Source organism: Sphaerodactylus townsendi, linkage group LG05, assembly GCF_021028975.2.
Source record: "Sphaerodactylus townsendi isolate TG3544 linkage group LG05, MPM_Stown_v2.3, whole genome shotgun sequence".
Taxonomy (NCBI): Eukaryota; Metazoa; Chordata; class Lepidosauria; order Squamata; family Sphaerodactylidae; genus Sphaerodactylus; species Sphaerodactylus townsendi.
The window spans coordinates 138,138,988-138,156,487 of record NC_059429.1 but is presented as its reverse complement, the minus strand read 5'-3'; the positions used below and the strand labels follow the sequence as shown (position 1 = coordinate 138,156,487).

Below are 17,500 nucleotides of genomic sequence, written 5' to 3'. Positions count from 1 at the left end.
TATGCATACAACACTATTTGGCACAAAGAATCACAGGCTCAACCGACCTGCATAGTTGTCCACTGTGACAATCAAGCAAGTGGGGTATGACTTAAGTCCTTGACCTACTTTCTTCATCGACTGGTGCTTTCGAAAGACCCGCAGAAGCCGGTCGCCTTGGTTGCCGGCTTCTGTGGGGCTTTGAAAGGCGCCTCGCTCCCCAGCAAGGCAAGGGGGCCAGTCAGGGTCATCCGGCGGGCCGGATGTGGCCCGCGGGCCGTAGAATGCCCAGGTCTGTGCTAGCAGCTGCAGCCATATATAGATATATAAAATTTGCCATGAAATCACAGCTGACCTGTGGCGCCCCCTGGTGGGGCTTTCAAGGGGGTTCCAAGGCAAGAGACTTTCGGGGGCGGTTTGCGATCACCTGCCTTTGTGTCAGTCCACGGGAAGTTCTCACGGGAAAGGGCGTTTTCTGTAGCAAGCGCGCAGACCCAGAGCGGCTCAGATAGGAACTGAAAGTAGCCAAAGTACAGACAGATCCTCCCGAGATACCACAGCCCCCCCCCCCACCCGGGAACTCATGCCAAGACCCAGCGATCCTTATCTCTCTCCTTCTCCCCTCTCTCTTCCTGAAGCTTGAATATCCGGTCGTTCCAGCTGCCCAGTTCCGCCATCGCGCCCGTCCCAAACGTGGGCCTCAAAGTCTCCATCGACAACGCCTTTGCCGAGGTCTCCGGGCACTGGAGGGTGAAGAAGACGCGGGTTGTGTGAGTCCGGTGGGCCTTCCCACCCTTTCTCTTGTTCGCAGCTCCTGAGCCCAAGACAGTGGTGGCAAACCTATGGCACGGGTGCCAGAGGTGGAACTCAGAGCCCTCTCTGTGGGCACGCGCAAATAGAGTTGCCCCCCTGGGGCCTGGGCCACTGGGCTCGATTATTACCATTTATCCTAAGACCTAGTTTTGGGGAAGCAGTGCAGGTAACCCTGTTAAGCGCTGTTAAACCCCACTGATTTTTGTGCGAAGAACTAAAGCGTGATCCTTTACCTGGGAGTAAGCTCGGTTGCTGACAATGGGGCTTGCTTCTGAGTAAACCCTCCTAGGGTCGTGATTCACCCGTTGGAAGTGTTGCACGGTTGCTTCAAAGCAAAGCCACCAACTGCCACCAAGCTTACTCCTGAGTAATGCACGCCTTGGAGCCAACCGGTTTTTTCTAAACTAAAACCTCAGTATTTGGGTTAAATTGCCGTGTTGGCACTTTGCGATAAATAAGTAGGTTTTGGGTTGCAATTTGGGCACTCGGTCTTGAAAAGGTTCGCCATCACTGGCCCAAGAGATGGGCTGGCAGAAGCGGCTCTTGCACACAGAACACAAGGTTGGCCCTGCCGGGTCAGACCCACACCGCAGGGACCGGCCCTGAGCTGAGCTTTGGAGGGCATCAGAGGGGAGTCTGTCGAGCTTCACAGCCGCTGGGTTTATTTCCTTCTTAAAATATTTACATCTTGACTTCCTTTGTGGTTCAAAGTGGTTCACAATAATAGTTGATCCTAGACTGTTGTCTGAGCCTGAGGCTGTTGCTGTTTTGTGCTGTCAGGCCACACATGCACACGGTTGTGGACTGTGGTATTGTTGGACGATTCTTCCATGCGCCTACGTGTGAGTGGCCCGTCAGAGAGGCATAGCCCCAAAAGGGGCTCCTGCCAGTGGTGGGATCCAAAAATTTTAGTAACAGGTTCCCATGGTAGTGGGATTCAAACTGTGGCGGGGCACGACGGGGGCGTGGCCGGGCATTCCGGGGGCAGGGCATTCCTGGGCAGGGCTGTGGCAAGGATGCAGCCGCTGTGCCGGTCCTCGGGCGGGAAATGAATGCACGCAGGCGCAGGCTGCCACGCACGCCGGTGCACCTCCTGCTAGACTGCTCCAAGTTCTGCGCGCTACTGCTGAGAGGAGGGGCGTCACTAAGGCAAAAATCAGGTGGCAAAATCACCCATTAGTCACCCCCTCTCAGCACACACAAATAATGAGTAACTTACTCTCGGGAACCTGTGAGAACCTGCTGGATCCCACCTCTGGCTCCTGCCCATACTTTGTAGGTTGTTAACGTGCCTCAAGACGCCTGTTTCTATTGGTTTAGCTGCCCTGCCTTGTATTCCTGCGCTTCTGCTAATTTGCTCTTTACCAGACTCCAGTGGCACAGCTGGTCAGGGGGTGGCTGGACTTGTGGGTGGCCCTCCACCTCTGGTGCCCTGTGCTGTGGCCGACAGCTCCCCCTGCATGAACGCAGCAGACAGTGGCCCAGGGAAGCCCATCAGATTGGTTATTCCCCCGTACAAAATGGGAATAACACTGCTGTCCTACCCTGCAGGGTTGCTGTAAGAGTTGTGATGTAACACTCTGTGCAAGGCCCCTGACCGCCTGACTTAACGCTACCACTGGACCAATGCAGAGTAGAGGGGCACAGAGTGCAGAGGTATACAGTGAGACAGACGGTCCCTCTCGTGAGTGATCTTGCGCCGTTTCATCGTCGGCGTGTCTTTCGAGCTAAGCCCGGCGTCTCTTCTGCCTTGTCCCACGGTGTTTCCACACAGAAGCGGCCACGGCTCGTTTGACCTGAAACTCGAGGGCCTCTCCATCTCGGTGGGCCTGAAGCTGGGTAGCGATTCGGCCGGGAGACCCACGGCCGCCTCTTCTGCGTGCAGCACCCACATCTCCAGCGTCCAAGTGCACATCCACAGCAAGTGGAGGTAGGAATGCCCACCTGGGTCTGAGGTGGACGGCTCAGGGTTAGATCTCAGAAGCTGAGCAGGGTCAATTTTATTTAGGATTGCTTTTTTTTTTTACAGTAGCCCTAAACCAGGGGTCGGCAACCTGCGGCTCTCCAGATGTTCATGAATCAGGTTTCCTTTTAGCTCACGCCGGCAGGGGCTGATGGGAATTGTAGTTCACGAACATCTGGAGAGCGGCAGGTTGCTGACCCCTGCCCTGAACTCTGATTCTGAATTTTGGTTTTATTTACCTTGAGCTCCTTCAGGAAGGAAGGCAGCTAAAAACGTTTTAAATAAATGAGCGAAGCTGATCTCCACGTGCAGCATCTCAAGGGAGATGGGGGGGGGGGGCATCTAATGTGGACTGCTGGGCTGTGAACACCCCCCCCCCCGCCTCTGCCACACACACAACGTTTTCTTTCCTTCCACAGCTGGTTGACCCATCTGTTCCACAGCAAAATTGAGTCATTCTTAAGAAAGTTCATGGAAGACAAGGTAAAGCCGTGGGGGGCCTCTAAAAGGGTCTATTGAACATTTGTAGTAAAGCCCACTCTTGCACCAAGTTAGGGTACCAAATTCTAAGTTGGGTAATTTCTGGAGGTTTAGGGGTGGAGGGTTTGGGAAAGGGAGGGGGCTCAGCAAGATATAATGCCAGAAGCAGGGGTGGCCAACCCAGGGCACTCCAGATATTCATGGACTGCAATTCCCATCAGCCCCTGCCAGCAAGAGTTGGCCATGCTGGCAGGGGCTGATGGGAATTGGCCATGCTGGCAGGGGCTGATGGGAATTGCAGTCCATGAACATCTGGAGTGCCCTGGGTTGGCCACCCCTGCCATAGAGTTGGCCATGCTGGCAGGGGCTGATGGGAATTGCAGTCCATGAACATCTGGAGTGCCCTGGGTTGGCCATCCCGCCATAGAGTTGGCCATGCTGGCAGGGCCTGATGGGAATTGCAGTCCATGAACATCTGGAGTGCCATGGGTTGGCCACCCCTGCCATAGAGTTGGCCATGCTGGCAGGGGCTGATGGGAATTGTAGTCCATGAACATCTGGAGTGCCCTGGGTTGGCCACCCCTGCCATAGAGTTGGCCATGCTGGCAGGGGCTGATGGGAATTGTAGTCCATGGACATCTGGAGTGCCCTGGGTTGGCCACCCCTGCCATAGAGTTGGCCATGCTGGCAGGGGCTGAAGGGAATTGCAGTCCATGATCATCTGGAGTGCCCTGGGTTGGCCACCCCTGCCATAGAGTTGGCCATGCTGGCAGGGGCTGATGGGAATTGCAGTCCATGAACATCTGGAGTGCCCTGGGTTGGCCACCCCGCCATAGAGTTGGCCATGCTGGCAGGGGCTGATGGGAATTGCAGTCCATGAACATCTGGAGTGCCATGGGTTGGCCACCCCTGCCATAGAGTTGGCCATGCTGGCAGGGGCTGATGGGAATTGTAGTCCATGTACATCTGGAGTGCCCTGGGTTGGCCACCCCTGCCGTAGAGTTGGCCATGCTGGCAGGGGCTGATGGGAATTGTAGTCCATGAACATCTGGAGTGCCCTGGGTTGGCCACCCCGCCATAGAGTTGGCCATGCTGGCAGGGGCTGATGGGAATTGTAGTCCATGGACATCTGGAGTGCCCTGGGTTGGCCACCCCTGCCATAGAGTTGGCCATGCTGGCAGGGGCTGATGGGAATTGCAGTCCATGAACATCTGGAGTGCCCTGGGTTGGCCACCCCGCCATAGAGTTGGCCATGCTGGCAGGGGCTGATGGGAATTGCAGTCCATGAACATCTGGAGTGCCATGGGTTGGCCACCCCTGCCATAGAGTTGGCCATGCTGGCAGGGGCTGATGGGAATTGTAGTCCATGTACATCTGGAGTGCCCTGGGTTGGCCACCCCTGCCATAGAGTTGGCCATGCTGGCAGGGGCTGATGGGAATTGTAGTCCATGAACATCTGGAGTGCCCTGGGTTGGCCACCCCGCCATAGAGTTGGCCATGCTGGCAGGGGCTGATGGGAATTGCAGTCCATGATCATCTGGAGTGCCCTGGGTTGGCCACCCCTGCCATAGAGTTGGCCATGCTGGCAGGGGCTGATGGGAATTGCAGTCCATGAACATCTGGAGTGCCCTGGGTTGGCCACCCCGCCATAGAGTTGGCCATGCTGGCAGGGGCTGATGGGAATTGCAGTCCATGAACATCTGGAGTGCCCTGGGTTGGCCACCCCGCCATAGAGTTGGCCATGCTGGCAGGGCCTGATGGGAATTGCAGTCCATGAACATCTGGAGTGCCCTGGGTTGGCCACCCCTGCCATAGAGTTGGCCATGCTGGCAGGGGCTGATGGGAATTGTAGTCCATGTACATCTGGAGTGCCCTGGGTTGGCCACCCCTGCCGTAGAGTTGGCCATGCTGGCAGGGGCTGATGGGAATTGTAGTCCATGAACATCTGGAGTGCCCTGGGTTGGCCACCCCTGCCATAGAGTTGGCCATGCTGGCAGGGGCTGATGGGAATGGTAGTTCATGAACATCTGGAGTGCCCTGGGTTGGCCACCCCTGCCGTAGAGTTGGCCATGCTGGCAGGGGCTGATAGGAATTGTAGTCCATGAACATCTGGAGTGCCCTGGGTTGGCCACCCCTGCCGTAGAGTTGGCCATGCTGGCAGGGGCTGATGGGAATTGTAGTCCATGAACATCTGGAGTGCCCTGGGTTGGCCACCCCTGCCGTAGAGTTGGCCCTCCAAAGCAGCCATTTTCTCCATGGGAACTAAATCCCGTTGACTGGAGATCAGTTGAACTCCACAAGATCTCCAGACCCAACCTGGAGGCTGGCAACCCTACTCTCAGCTTAGGTACCAGTGGCTTCCTCTGAGTGACAACAACCGGAGCCAATACAGTGTGCACTGGGTGTACTGGCACTGGGACGCATACACAATAAATTGCAACGCACCTATGCATCGGGTTGATACACTGTCATTGGAATAATAGCAAATTACAAACATTCATGGTGCATATATACACAAGTCATTCATTGTGCATATAGTAACAATGACCCACAAAGTTCCATAGATCAGAGAACAGATAAGGTGAAGAAGGTTTCGTTAAGTGAAGATAACTAATTGCCCCAATTTCAATACTACAGACAATTATGTGTATTTATTTCTGTGTTAGATTTAATATTCTGCCACTCCCCTTTTGGGCAAAGACAGCCATGCTTAGTTGCGTGAATATACAATAAGGTCAAGAAGAACATAAAAACATAAGAATTAGCCAGCTGGATCAGACCAGAGTCCATCTAGTTCAGCACTCTGCTACTTGCAGTGGCCCACCAGGTGCCTTTGGAAGCTCACGTGCAGGAGGTGAAAGCAAGGGCCTTCTGCTGCTGCTGCTGCTCCAGAGCACCTGGTCTGCTAAGGCATTTGCAATCTCAGATCAAGGAGGATCAAGATTGGGAGCCATAGATCGACTTCTCCTCCATAAATCTGTCCCAGCCCCTTTTAAAGCTATCCAGGTTAGTGGCCATCACCCCCTCCTGTGGCAGCATATTCCAAACACCAATCACACATTGGGTGAAGAAGTGTTTCCTTTTATTAGTACTAATTCTTCCCCCCAGCATTTTCAATGAATGCCCCCTGGTTCTAGTATTGTGAGAAAGAGAGAAAAATTTCTCTCTGTCAACATTTTCTACCCCATGCATAATTTTATAGACTTCAATCATATCCTCCCTCAGACGTCTCTTCTCCAAACTAAAGAGTCCCAAACGCTGCAGTCTCTCCTCATAAGGAAGGTGCTCCAATCCCTCAATCATCCTTGTTTCCCTTCTCTGCACTTTTTCTATCTCTTCGATATCCTTTTTGAGATGTGGCGACCAGAACTGAACACAGTACTCCAAGTGAGGTCGCACCACGGCTTTATATAAGGGCATGACAATCCTTGCAGTTTCATTATCAACTCCTTTCCTAATGATCCCCAGCATAGAGTTTGCCTTTTTCACAGCTGCCATGCATTGAGTTGACATTCCCATGGAACTATCCACTAAGACGCCCAAATCCCTTTCCTGGTCTGTGACTGATAGCACCGACCCCTGTAGCGTGTATGTGAAGCTTGGATTTTTTGCCCCTATGTGCATCACTTTGCATTTTGCTACATTGAACTGCATTTGCCATTTCTTAGCCCACTCACCTAATTTATCAAGGTCTGCTTGGAGCTCTTCGCAATCCTTTGTGGTTCTCACCACCCTACATAATTTGGTATCATCTGCAAACTTGGCCACCACACTACCCACCCCTACTTCCAGGTCATTTATGAATAGGTTAAAGAGCACTGGTCCCAATACGGATCCTTGGGGGACACCACTCCTTACATCTCTCCATTGTGAGAACTTCCCATTTATACCCACCCTTTGTTTCCTGTTCCTCAACCAGTTTTTAATCCATAGGAGGACTTCCTATGGATTAAAAAGAAGAAGAAGAAGAAGAAGAAGAAGAAGAAGAAGAAGAAGAAGAAGAAGAAGAAGAAGAAGAAGAAGAAGAAGAAGAAGAAGAAAAGTCTGTCTTCAGGAGAGTCAACAGGAAGGGCTGCAAATCCATATTCCGCTTTCTGTGCTTCTTCAAGACTTTTGCCAGGTGCATAGCATAGCTGTGCTTTCAATGCGCTGTCCCCTTGACTTAGCAGTCAATTCACCTCAATGTTCACAACAGGTGAACTTGTCAGACGGAGACGGCTATCAGTTTTTCTAATTGTCATGTAGCATTGTCATTGGTGCAACTGGTTCTCTTCAGTTCACAAGCCCTTCTACATCACCTGGATACATCTTGCAGGTGGCTCAGGGGGGAAAGGTGACCTTTGAAGTGTTTTCTTTCTTTTTTTAAAGATGTCTTGAGGAGAAATAAGGTGTCCTATGAATGGGCTAAGAAATGGCAAATGCAGTTCAATGTAGCAAAATGCAAAGTGATGCACATAGGGGCAAAAAATCCAAACTTCACATACACGCTACAGGGGTCAGTGCTATCAGTCACAGACCAGGAAAGGGATTTGGGCGTCTTAGTGGATAGTTCCATGGGAATGTCAACTCAGTGCCTGGCAGCTGTGAAAAAGGCAAACTCTATGCTGGGGATCATTAGGAAAGGAGTTGATAATAAAACTGCAAGGATTGTCATGCCCTTATATAAAGCAGTGGTGCGACCGCACTTGGAGTACTGTGTTCAGTTCTGGTTGCCACATCTCAAAAAGGATATTGAAGAGATAGAAAAAGCGCAGAGAAGGGCAACGAGGATGATTGAGGGACTGGAGCACCTTCCTTATGAGGAGAGGCTGCAGCGTTTGGGACTCTTTAGTTTGGAGAGGAGACGTCTGAGGGGGGATATGATTGAAGTCTATAAAAATTATGCCTGGGGTAGAAAATGTTTGTTTGTTTATTATTTAAACTTTTATACCGCCCCATTTTTCTCTCTTTCTCACAATACTAGAACCAAGGGGCATCCATGGAAAATGCTGGGGGGAAGAATTAGGACTAATAAAAGGAAACACTTCGTCACGCAACGTGTGATTGGTGTTTGCAATATGCTGCCACAGGAGGGGGTGATGGCCACTCACCTGGATAGCTTTCAAAGGGGCTTGGACAGGTTGATGGAGGAGAAGTCGATCTATGGCTACCAATCTTGATCCTCCTTGATCTGAGATGGCAAATCCCTTAGCAGACCAGGTGCTCAGGAGCAACAGCCGCAGAAGGCCATTGCTTTCACCTCCTGCACGTGAGCTCCCAAAGGCACCTGGTGGGCCACTGCGAGTCGCAGAGTGCTGGACTAGATGGACTCTGGTCTGATCCAGCAGACTAGTTCTAATGTTCTTATGTCATACAGACGTCTTGGGAAGAAAGCTGTCCTTGAGATGTCTTATTTCAGCTGTGTGGGATGGAATTGTTTTTATATGCCTGTCATCAACGGATCGTGCCACCCCCAGCAGTGGTCTCTTCTGCTCTTCATAAAAGCCCGCGGGCGGGCAGCTTGTGCCAGGACATGTAGGCGAGCTGTTAGTACTAATTGCTGCGTGGCTTTCTGTCACCAGCTGCTGCGTTTGAGGGGACACGAAGGGCTGGAATGAACTGCAGGCTCCCGAAAAGTTCGCAGCATTTGACCACCACTGGCCGTATTTGGCGCCATCTGGTGGACGAGCAGCATGCGGAGGAGAGGAACCCAAGGAAACGGTTCAGTGTTGTTGGGCCAATTGCCCAACAGGTCCCTGCTCCGAAGAAGTGCCTTCCTGGGTCCACCAGTCCGGCACTTGCCAGCTGAACACCTTCACGTGCCAAACCAGATCTGATCCCCACTGGAACGACTTGTTTGGCCCGGAGTGGGTGCAAGAAGTGTCGGGTGCCATTCTCCAGCCAGGAGACATTCACTGACCCAGTCTTCCCGTTCCCTCTTTCAGGTCTGCGCAGAGGTGTCTGATTCCATCAGCTCCAAACTCCAGCCCTACCTGCAGACTTTGCCAGGTAAGGGGATGGGACCAGCTGGATGACAGGAGGAGGCAGGAGCCCCCTTCCTAGCCATCTGGACCCAGGGCTACACCCCACCCCACTCCCTGACCAGTGGTGGGATCCAAACATTTTAGTAACAGGTTCCCATGGTGGTGGGATTCAAACTGTGGCGTAGCGCCAATGGGGCTGGGCTGGGCACGACGGGGGCGTGGCCGGGCATTCCAGGGGCGGGGCATTCCTGGGCGGGGCTGTGGCAAGGATGCAGCCGCTGCACCGGTCCTTGGGTGGGAAACGAATGCACGCAGGCGCAGGCTGCCACATACGCCGGTGCACCTCCTGCTAGGCTGCTTCCAGTTCTGCGCACTACTGCTGAGAGGAGGGGCGTCACTAAGGCAAAAATCACGTGGCAAAATCACCCATTAGTAACCCCCTCTCAGCACACACAAATCATTAGTAACCTACTCTCGGGAACCTGTGAGAACCTGCTGGATCCCACGTCTGCTCCCCACCCCCCAGCTGATGTCTGTGGCCTAGAATCATCGAGTTGGAAGGGGAAATGCAGACCATCTAGCCCAACCCCATGATCAGTACAGGATCAGACTAGAGCATCCCAGAAGGTAGGAGGGACACTTCCTTGTGTGACCTTCCACCAGAAAATTATAATTCTCTTGACTCATTAATTGCAACAGAGGCAAACCAGGCGAAAATGGCGCCCGGGGCATGACGGGCTCCCTGCGCCCCTCCCCTACGCCCAGCTCCCTGAGGCCCCCCCCAGAGGTGGGATCCAGCAGGTTCTCACAGGTTCCCGAGAGTAGGTTACTCATGATTTGTGTGTGCCGAGAGGGGGTTACTAATTGGTGATTTTGCCACGTGATTTTTGCCTTAGTTGCGCCCCTCCTCTCAGCAGTAGTGCGCAGAACTGGAAGCAGTCTAGCAGGAGGTGCACCGGCGTGCGTGGCAGCCTGCGCCTGCGTGCATTCGTTTCCCGCCCAAGGACCGGCACAGCGGCTGCATCCTTGCCACAGCCCCGCCCAGGAATGCCCTGCCCCCGGAATGCCCGGCCACGCCCCCGTCGTGCCCAGCCCAGCCCCATTGGCGCTACGCCACAGTTTGAATCCCACCACCATGGGAACCTGTTACTAACATTTTTGGATCCCACCACTGCCCCCCCTGCTCTTCCCCACTCACAGCTCCTGAAATTTGTCAGCTGGGTGGTGCCGGGCTTCCATGTGATGCTTCAGGTCTCGGCTGCAGCGGCTCCCTTCATGCTCAGAGGTGAATGGCTCAGGCGGGAGGCTCAGGTGAGCGACGCGGCTGCAGGCCGGCTCTTGCCCTCCCTGGTGTCCCGGTCAGCAGGGAGGCCGGAGAGGGCAGGAGCCGGACTGCGGCTATGGCACCCACCTTTGCCGCCAGGCACGGAGGAAGCTGCTGCGGCGCTCCCCCGCCCACCTGATCAAATGGTGTGCGCCGGGAACATACGATCCCCCACGTCCCCATGGGCAGTATGCCAGTGCATCTCAGGGAACCCCTTTCTGAGCCTCCTTCTGGTCCAGAATCTGTGAAATCCTCTTTTGTGTCATCCCCAGAAATAGACCTCGCAGGGTTCCTTGGCGGATACCAAGGAGGATGCAGAGGAAACCGTCTTTGAGGGCAAAAACCACCTAGGACGCATCTTTTTTTTCCTTTTTTAAAAAATAAATGCTTTATTCATATACTTAATTCACAAGTGTTTAAAATTGCTTATTACAGCTGTAACATTCTGTTGCTAACATAGTTCATCAAACATAGAATCTTCTATATATTTCACTCCTTGCTTTGAGGAAATTTATACATAAAAGAAAACTTCCAACTATGATTTATTTTTCTTAAAGGTTCCATCTCTTATATTAGTTTCATAAAGAACATATGTTTACACCAATTAAGTACTATTTACTACATAAAAAGAGAAATCTAACATATAACTTACTCGCTGACCTGTAGAGCTTATCTTTAACATTATAGTGTTTCATATTTTTTTTCTAATATTTTCCCTCTTTGTAAGTAATTGATCTTGTCTTTATCCTTCAATTACGCACGAGTAGATTAAAAAAGAAAAGAGGAATTTCCGTTGGAGAGGTAGAGTCTATACAGAAAGGAAAAGAGAAGAAATCAACTATTTAATACGTTGGAAATATAAACCTTTTTTTCTCATATACCAGATAATTGACCAATGGTTCCCATGTTTGTAAGAAAATTGTCAAGTTATGATGTTCTAATAAATTGGAAATTTTATCGATCTTAACATATTCCATTAACTTCTGAATAAAGTCTTCTGTTGAGGGTACCTTCCTTAATTTCCACATTTTAGCATAGTTTATTCTAGCTGCTGACACCATGTATAAAATTAATTCATCATATTTTCTAGATTTTATGGAATCTATTATGTTCAACAAAAAGATTTCTGGCCGGAAATTAAATTGTATACCTAATATTTTACTCATAAGTTCGTAAATTCCTTTCCGGTAATTTTGGACTTGTTCACATTGCCACCACATATGGAAATAGGTGCCTTTCTCTTTCTGACATTTCCAACATTGTCCAGGAGGAGGAGAATCTAGGACACATCTTAAGATGTAGGAGTAGGTTTGAACCAGGGAAGGGAGCAGAGGACCCAGGTCCAAGCTTCCTCTCTTCCTCCCTTGCAGATTTTGACCAAACGGCCCAGTTTGTTTCTCACTGGAAATTATCCTAAAATCCAAAGACTATACGATGCGGGGGGGGTGGGGGGTGGGGTCATCTCGAGAAAGTAGGAGCCACACGAGGAAAAGGGGACCATCCCATAACCTCCTCTTCTGTCTTGCAGTCACAGCAAAGATTGACCCGGTGTCTGGGATCGATTATTCCCTGGTTGGTTCTCCCGTCGCCACAAGTGATTCCCTGGATGTGGATCTCAAGGTAGGGATGGCTTGAGGAAGAGGCAGGTTCCAGCGGCTGCTGGTGGTTTTCCTTTAGATTAGAACATAAGAACATAAGAACAAGCCAGCTGGATCAGACCAGAGTCCATCTAGTCCAGCTCTCTGCTACTCGCAGTGGCCCACCAGGTGCCTTTGGGAGCTCACAGGCAGGATGTGAAAGCAATGGCCTTCTGCTGCCGCTGCTGCTCCCGAGCACCTGGTCTGCTAAGGCATTTGCGATCTCAGATCAAGGAGGATCAAGATTGGTAGCCGTAGATCAACTTCTCCTCCATAAATCTGTCCAAGCCCCTTTTAAAGCTATCCAGGTTAGTGACCGTCACCCCCTCCTGTGGCAGCATCTTCCAAGCACCAATCACACGTTGCGTGAAGAAGTGTTTCCTTTTTTTAGTCCCAATTCTTCCCCCCAGCAATTTCAATGTATGCCCCCTGGTTCTAGTATTGTGAGAAAGAGAGAAAAATGTCTCTCTGTTGACATTTTCTACCCCAGGCATAATTTTATAGACTTCGATCATATCCCCCCTCAGACGTCTCCTCTCCAAACTAAACAGTCCCAAACGCTGCAGCCTCTCCTCATAGGGAAGGTGCTCTAGTCCCTCAATCATCCTCGTTGCCCTTCTCTGCACTTTTTCTATCTCTTCGATATCCTTTTTGAGATGTGGCAACCAGAACTGGACACAGATTGTCACTTTGTGCTTTCCACCTTATCATGCGTTAAGAATAAAAATATTCCTTGACTACTCAGCGTGGGCACTTTTCAGTCAGGCAGTGGCTAAGAGCAGGTGCATTCTGATCTGGAGGAACTGGGTTTGATTCCCCGCTCTGCCGCCTGAGCTGTGGAGGCTTATCTGGGGAATTCAGATTAGCCTGTGCACTCCCACACACGCCAGCTGGGTGACCTTGGGCTAGTCACAGCTTCTCGGAGCTCTCTCAGCCCCACCCACCTCACAGGGTGTTTGTTGTGAGGGGGGAAGGGCAAGGAGATTGTCAGCCCCTTTGAGTCTCCTACAGGAGAGAAAAGGGGGATATACATCCAAACTCTTCTTCTTCTTCTTCTCTCCCTTCAGGGTGAATTCTTTTCCCTCGCTCACCGCTCCGAGGCTCCTTTCCCACCTCCTGCCTTGGCTCTCCCTACGGATCATGACCGCATGCTCTATTTTGGGATCTCGGATTACTTGTTCAACACAGCTGGCTACGTCTACTATCAAGCCGGTGCGCTGACCTACGAAATCACCAATGACATGGTAAGGAGGGATGGACAGATTTTGCAGAACTGACCAAAGCTCAAAGCCCCTCCCATAGAAAACACCCCCTCCCCCAAAGCATCCCCCAAAAGTCTAGGGTAGCCTGGGATAATGCACGCGTGGTCAAATCTGCGGTGGCAGGAGGAGCGTGGATTTCTGCAACCCCAACAAAGCTCAATTTCAATTTCAATAAGCCTTTATTGGTATACAGAACATACAATATAAATACAGCCCGGAAACCACACAGCACCCAAATATAAATACAGTTAAAATTACTAGATAAAACTTCACACTGGATCATAAGTTCAGTTCGCAAACCTCCGCCAGAAACTTTGCCACTGCGAGACAACAGTCAAGGTCATTACAGTTTAAGAGCATATTTACTTTATCAAGCTCTGTCAGGGTTTTCGTAGAGTCAATGATTTGTAATAATAAGCTGGATCTTGGATTCTGGTAAAGTGGGCAGTGGAGGAGAATGTGCCCAATGGAATCCAGCTGACCTGGACTGCAGGGGCAAAGCCTCTTATCGTTTGGTAGACCCTCGAGTCTTCCTCTATGGAGCGGGGAGGGCATAATGTTAAATCTAGCCAGCACGTAGGCTCTCCTATATATAGGGTTGGTCAGCGCTGCAATATAGTAGGCTGGGTTTCCCTGCACAAATGGAATGGCCACGTTCATTGGCGAGCAGGATTTGTTGGCCAACCCCAACAGAGCTTTGCTTCCTCTTAGACAAACCGCCGTAACTCAGGCAATGCGTCCCCCTCCAATGGCAAACACCCTGAGGACCAACAGCAAGACAGATTTATACCTGGAACGCCCCACCGCTGAGGGTTGGCTTTCCAAGCAGGTGCTGAGGATGGCAACCGTTGGCAGGAAATCCCGAGGTCTGAACCGAGCTCTTCCAAGCGGCATCTCTATTGTCCTGTTGCAAACGTCTCTTTCTGCTGTTGCAGATTCCCAAGGAGTCTAAAATCCGGCTGAACACCTCCTCCTTTGCATCCCTGGTTCCACAGGTGAGTTCAGAGGTGGGATCCAGCAGGTTCTCACCTGCCACAGGAGGTGGTGATGGCCACTAACCTGGATAGCTTTAAAAGGGGCTTGGACAGATTTATGGAGGAGAAGTTGATCTATGGCTACCAATCTTGATCCTCTTTGATCTGAGATTGCAAATGCCTTAGCAGACCAGGTGCTCAGGAGCAGCAACAGCCACAGAAGGCCATTGCTTTCACCTCCTGCAGGTGAGCTCCCAAAGGCACCTGGTGGGCCACTGCGAGTAGCAGAGAGCTGGACTAGATGGACTCTGGTCTGATCCAGCTGGCTTGTTCTTATGTTCTTATGTTCTTATGTTTTTATGTTCAGTTCCCGAGAGTGGGTTACTAATTATTTGTGTGTGCCGAGAGGGGGTTACTAACTGGGTCCACTTTCCCATCTCCACGCCCTCGCCTCCCCGAGAGGCATCCTGCCTTTGAACGTGAAGGTTCCATATAGCAATTGCGACTAATAATGTCACTCCCTGAACTGGGTTAATCCCTTTCAGGTCCTGCAATTCATGGATTCTCAGCCTTTCGTACCTTTTATCTCACCAGTCTCTATCAAAGAACCTGTGTGTTTCACCATTGCTGTGTTCAGATTTGTGAGTTGGGGCATTTTCTATAACGGGATGATGATTTAGAAATGACCACAGTTATAAAAAAAAAATTTTTTGGAGATTAAGTGGTGGGGTGGCTGCCCATGGGGGGGGGGCATCCAACTCAGGTTTTGACCAGGGCTCAGGTTTGCCGAGGTACGCCTCTGCCCCCTTTGCTGAGGGGCGGGGGCTGGCGAGGGAACCTGTTACTAAAATTTTTGGATCCCACCACTGGGTGAGTGTCTCGCAGCATTCAGGTAGCTTTCCTTAAAAACCAGCCCTGAGTGGATGACAGAACTTCAGCGGATGTTGCCAGCGAACACTATTCTGGTACAGATTGTTAAAAGCCATGATAAAGCATGAATGCGACTGCAGGGTTTAGAAAAGACAGTCCAGGAGGAGTCAGGGCTAGCAGGGTCTCAGATCCTGACTCAACTGAACACTTTCTCTTAACCTCATGAGATAATATCAGACACAGGGAGAACAAAGTCCTGTCTCTTCAGCTTCGGGGTGGTGTTAGGGGGGCAGGTGGCAATTGTGACAGCAAAGGAAAACACTGGTGATAAATCGAACAATATGCACTAACTTCACTCCCGGGGTTATTTATGGCTACCAATCTTGATCCTCCTTGAGCTGAGGTTGGCGTTTGACAGCCACTTTGTCAGTGCTCGGGAACAGCAGCAGCAGCAGAAGGCCATTGCTCTCACATCCTGCAGGTGAGCTCCCAAAGGCACCTGGTGGGCCACTGCGAGTAGCAGAGTGCTGGACTAGATGGACTCTGGTCTGATCCAGCAGGCTAGTTCTTATGTTCTTATGTTCGAAGAAGAAGAGGAGGAGGAGGAGGAGGGGGGGGGAGGGGGAGGGCTTGGACAGATTGATGGAGGAGAAGTCGATCTATGGCTCCCAATCTTGATCCTCCTTGATCTGAGGTTGCAAATGCCTTAGCAGACCAGGTGATCGGGAGCAACAGCCGCAGAAGGCCATTGCTTTCACATCCTGCAGGTGAGCTCCCAAAGGCACCTGGTGGGCCACTGCGAGTAGCAGAGTGCTGGACTAGATGGACTCTGGTCTGATCCAGCAGGCTCGTTCTTATGTTCTTATTTACAAAGAAGAAGTTTGGATTTATACCCAGCTTTTTTCTCAACTGAAAGGAGTCTCAAAGTGGCTGTCAAACGCCTTTCCCTTCTTCTCACCCCAACAGACACCTTGTGAGGCAGGTGGGGCTGAGAGAGTTCTGAAAGGACTGGGACCAGCCCAAGGTCACCCAGCAGAAATATAATAGGAGTGAGGGCACAAATCTAGTTCACCAGATAAGAGTCTGCCATTCAGGTGGAGTGGGGAACCAAACCCGGTTCTCCAGATTAGAATCCACCTGCTCTTAAGCACTACCCTGTTCTGTCTCTCAAGAAAAAGGCTGGGCGGGGAAGCCCCCTCTTCCTCCTTCCCTGCTGCCCATCATCATCATCAAGATCTGCTTCTGTGATCTTTGGAGCAATATGCCTGACGCAGGACTCTTTTTAATTTTTTTTACATTTTATTTTGACACACATAATAAACTTAAATATATACATAATACATAAACTTCCATATTCTTAGAATTTATATGGAACGTACTTAGTACCAAAATGATACATTTTATGTTACCTTACTGTGTCATTTCCATATATGTACCTATCTAGTAATATATTTATTATAACACATATATTACAGGAGCAGCAGTGGTGTAGGAGGTTAAGAGCTCGTGTATCTAATCTGGAGGATTCCCAGCTCTGCCGCCTGAGCTGTGGAGGCTTATCTGGGGAATTCAGATTAGCCTGTACACTCCCACACATGCCAGCTGGGTGACCTTGGGCTAGTCACAGCTTCTCGGAGCTCTCTCAGCCCCACCTACCTCACAGGGTGTTTGTCGTAAGGGGGGAAGGGCAAGGAGATTGTAAGCCCCTTTGAGTCTCCTACAGGAGAGAAAGGGGGGATATAAATCCAAACTCTTCTTCTTCTTCTTCTTCTTCTTCTTCTTCTTCTTAGATCTTTCTTCTATGTTTGGTTTAATTTTATTTAACTTCATTCTTGGTTTCAACTATATAATTTAAAAAGATGTTCCATTTTTCTTGAAATTCTGCGGTTGATCTATCATGCAAAAATATGTTTTGCTGCATGTATGTGGCTGTTACCCTATATTTAAATAATTCATTACATATAATTTGAATGTTACTTGGCACAATAGTGAATAACATTTTTCGAATTCATCTCAAACTTGACTTTTAAAATTTCTCGCATTTCTCCACGTACCTCTAGCCAACATTTTCTTGCTTTCCTGCATGCCCACCACCTATGATAGTATGTTGCATCTATATTCTGACATTTTCAACACTTCCCATTGTAATCTTTGTTCACTTACGTGTGTCATGCCATTGTAACCTCTATCTGTGGGTTCTGTGGGGCAGAACTTGGAATGAGTTTGCAACAACAA

The 17,500-nt window shown here is 50.4% G+C and overlaps 1 protein-coding gene across 1 annotated transcript in view; it reads left to right on the top strand.

The window, feature by feature from the left end:
- The window catches only part of BPI (bactericidal permeability increasing protein), a 78,231-nt gene that overhangs the window by 1,995 nt on the left and 58,736 nt on the right, over positions 1-17,500 (top strand). Inside the window, exons 3-9 of the mRNA XM_048498776.1 lie at positions 618-749; positions 2,567-2,722; positions 3,175-3,238; positions 9,160-9,223; positions 12,051-12,142; positions 13,227-13,403; positions 14,357-14,416. Coding sequence (XP_048354733.1) covers positions 618-749; positions 2,567-2,722; positions 3,175-3,238; positions 9,160-9,223; positions 12,051-12,142; positions 13,227-13,403; positions 14,357-14,416 — 745 coding nt within the window. The remainder of the gene's footprint in view (positions 1-617; positions 750-2,566; positions 2,723-3,174; positions 3,239-9,159; positions 9,224-12,050; positions 12,143-13,226; positions 13,404-14,356; positions 14,417-17,500) is intronic.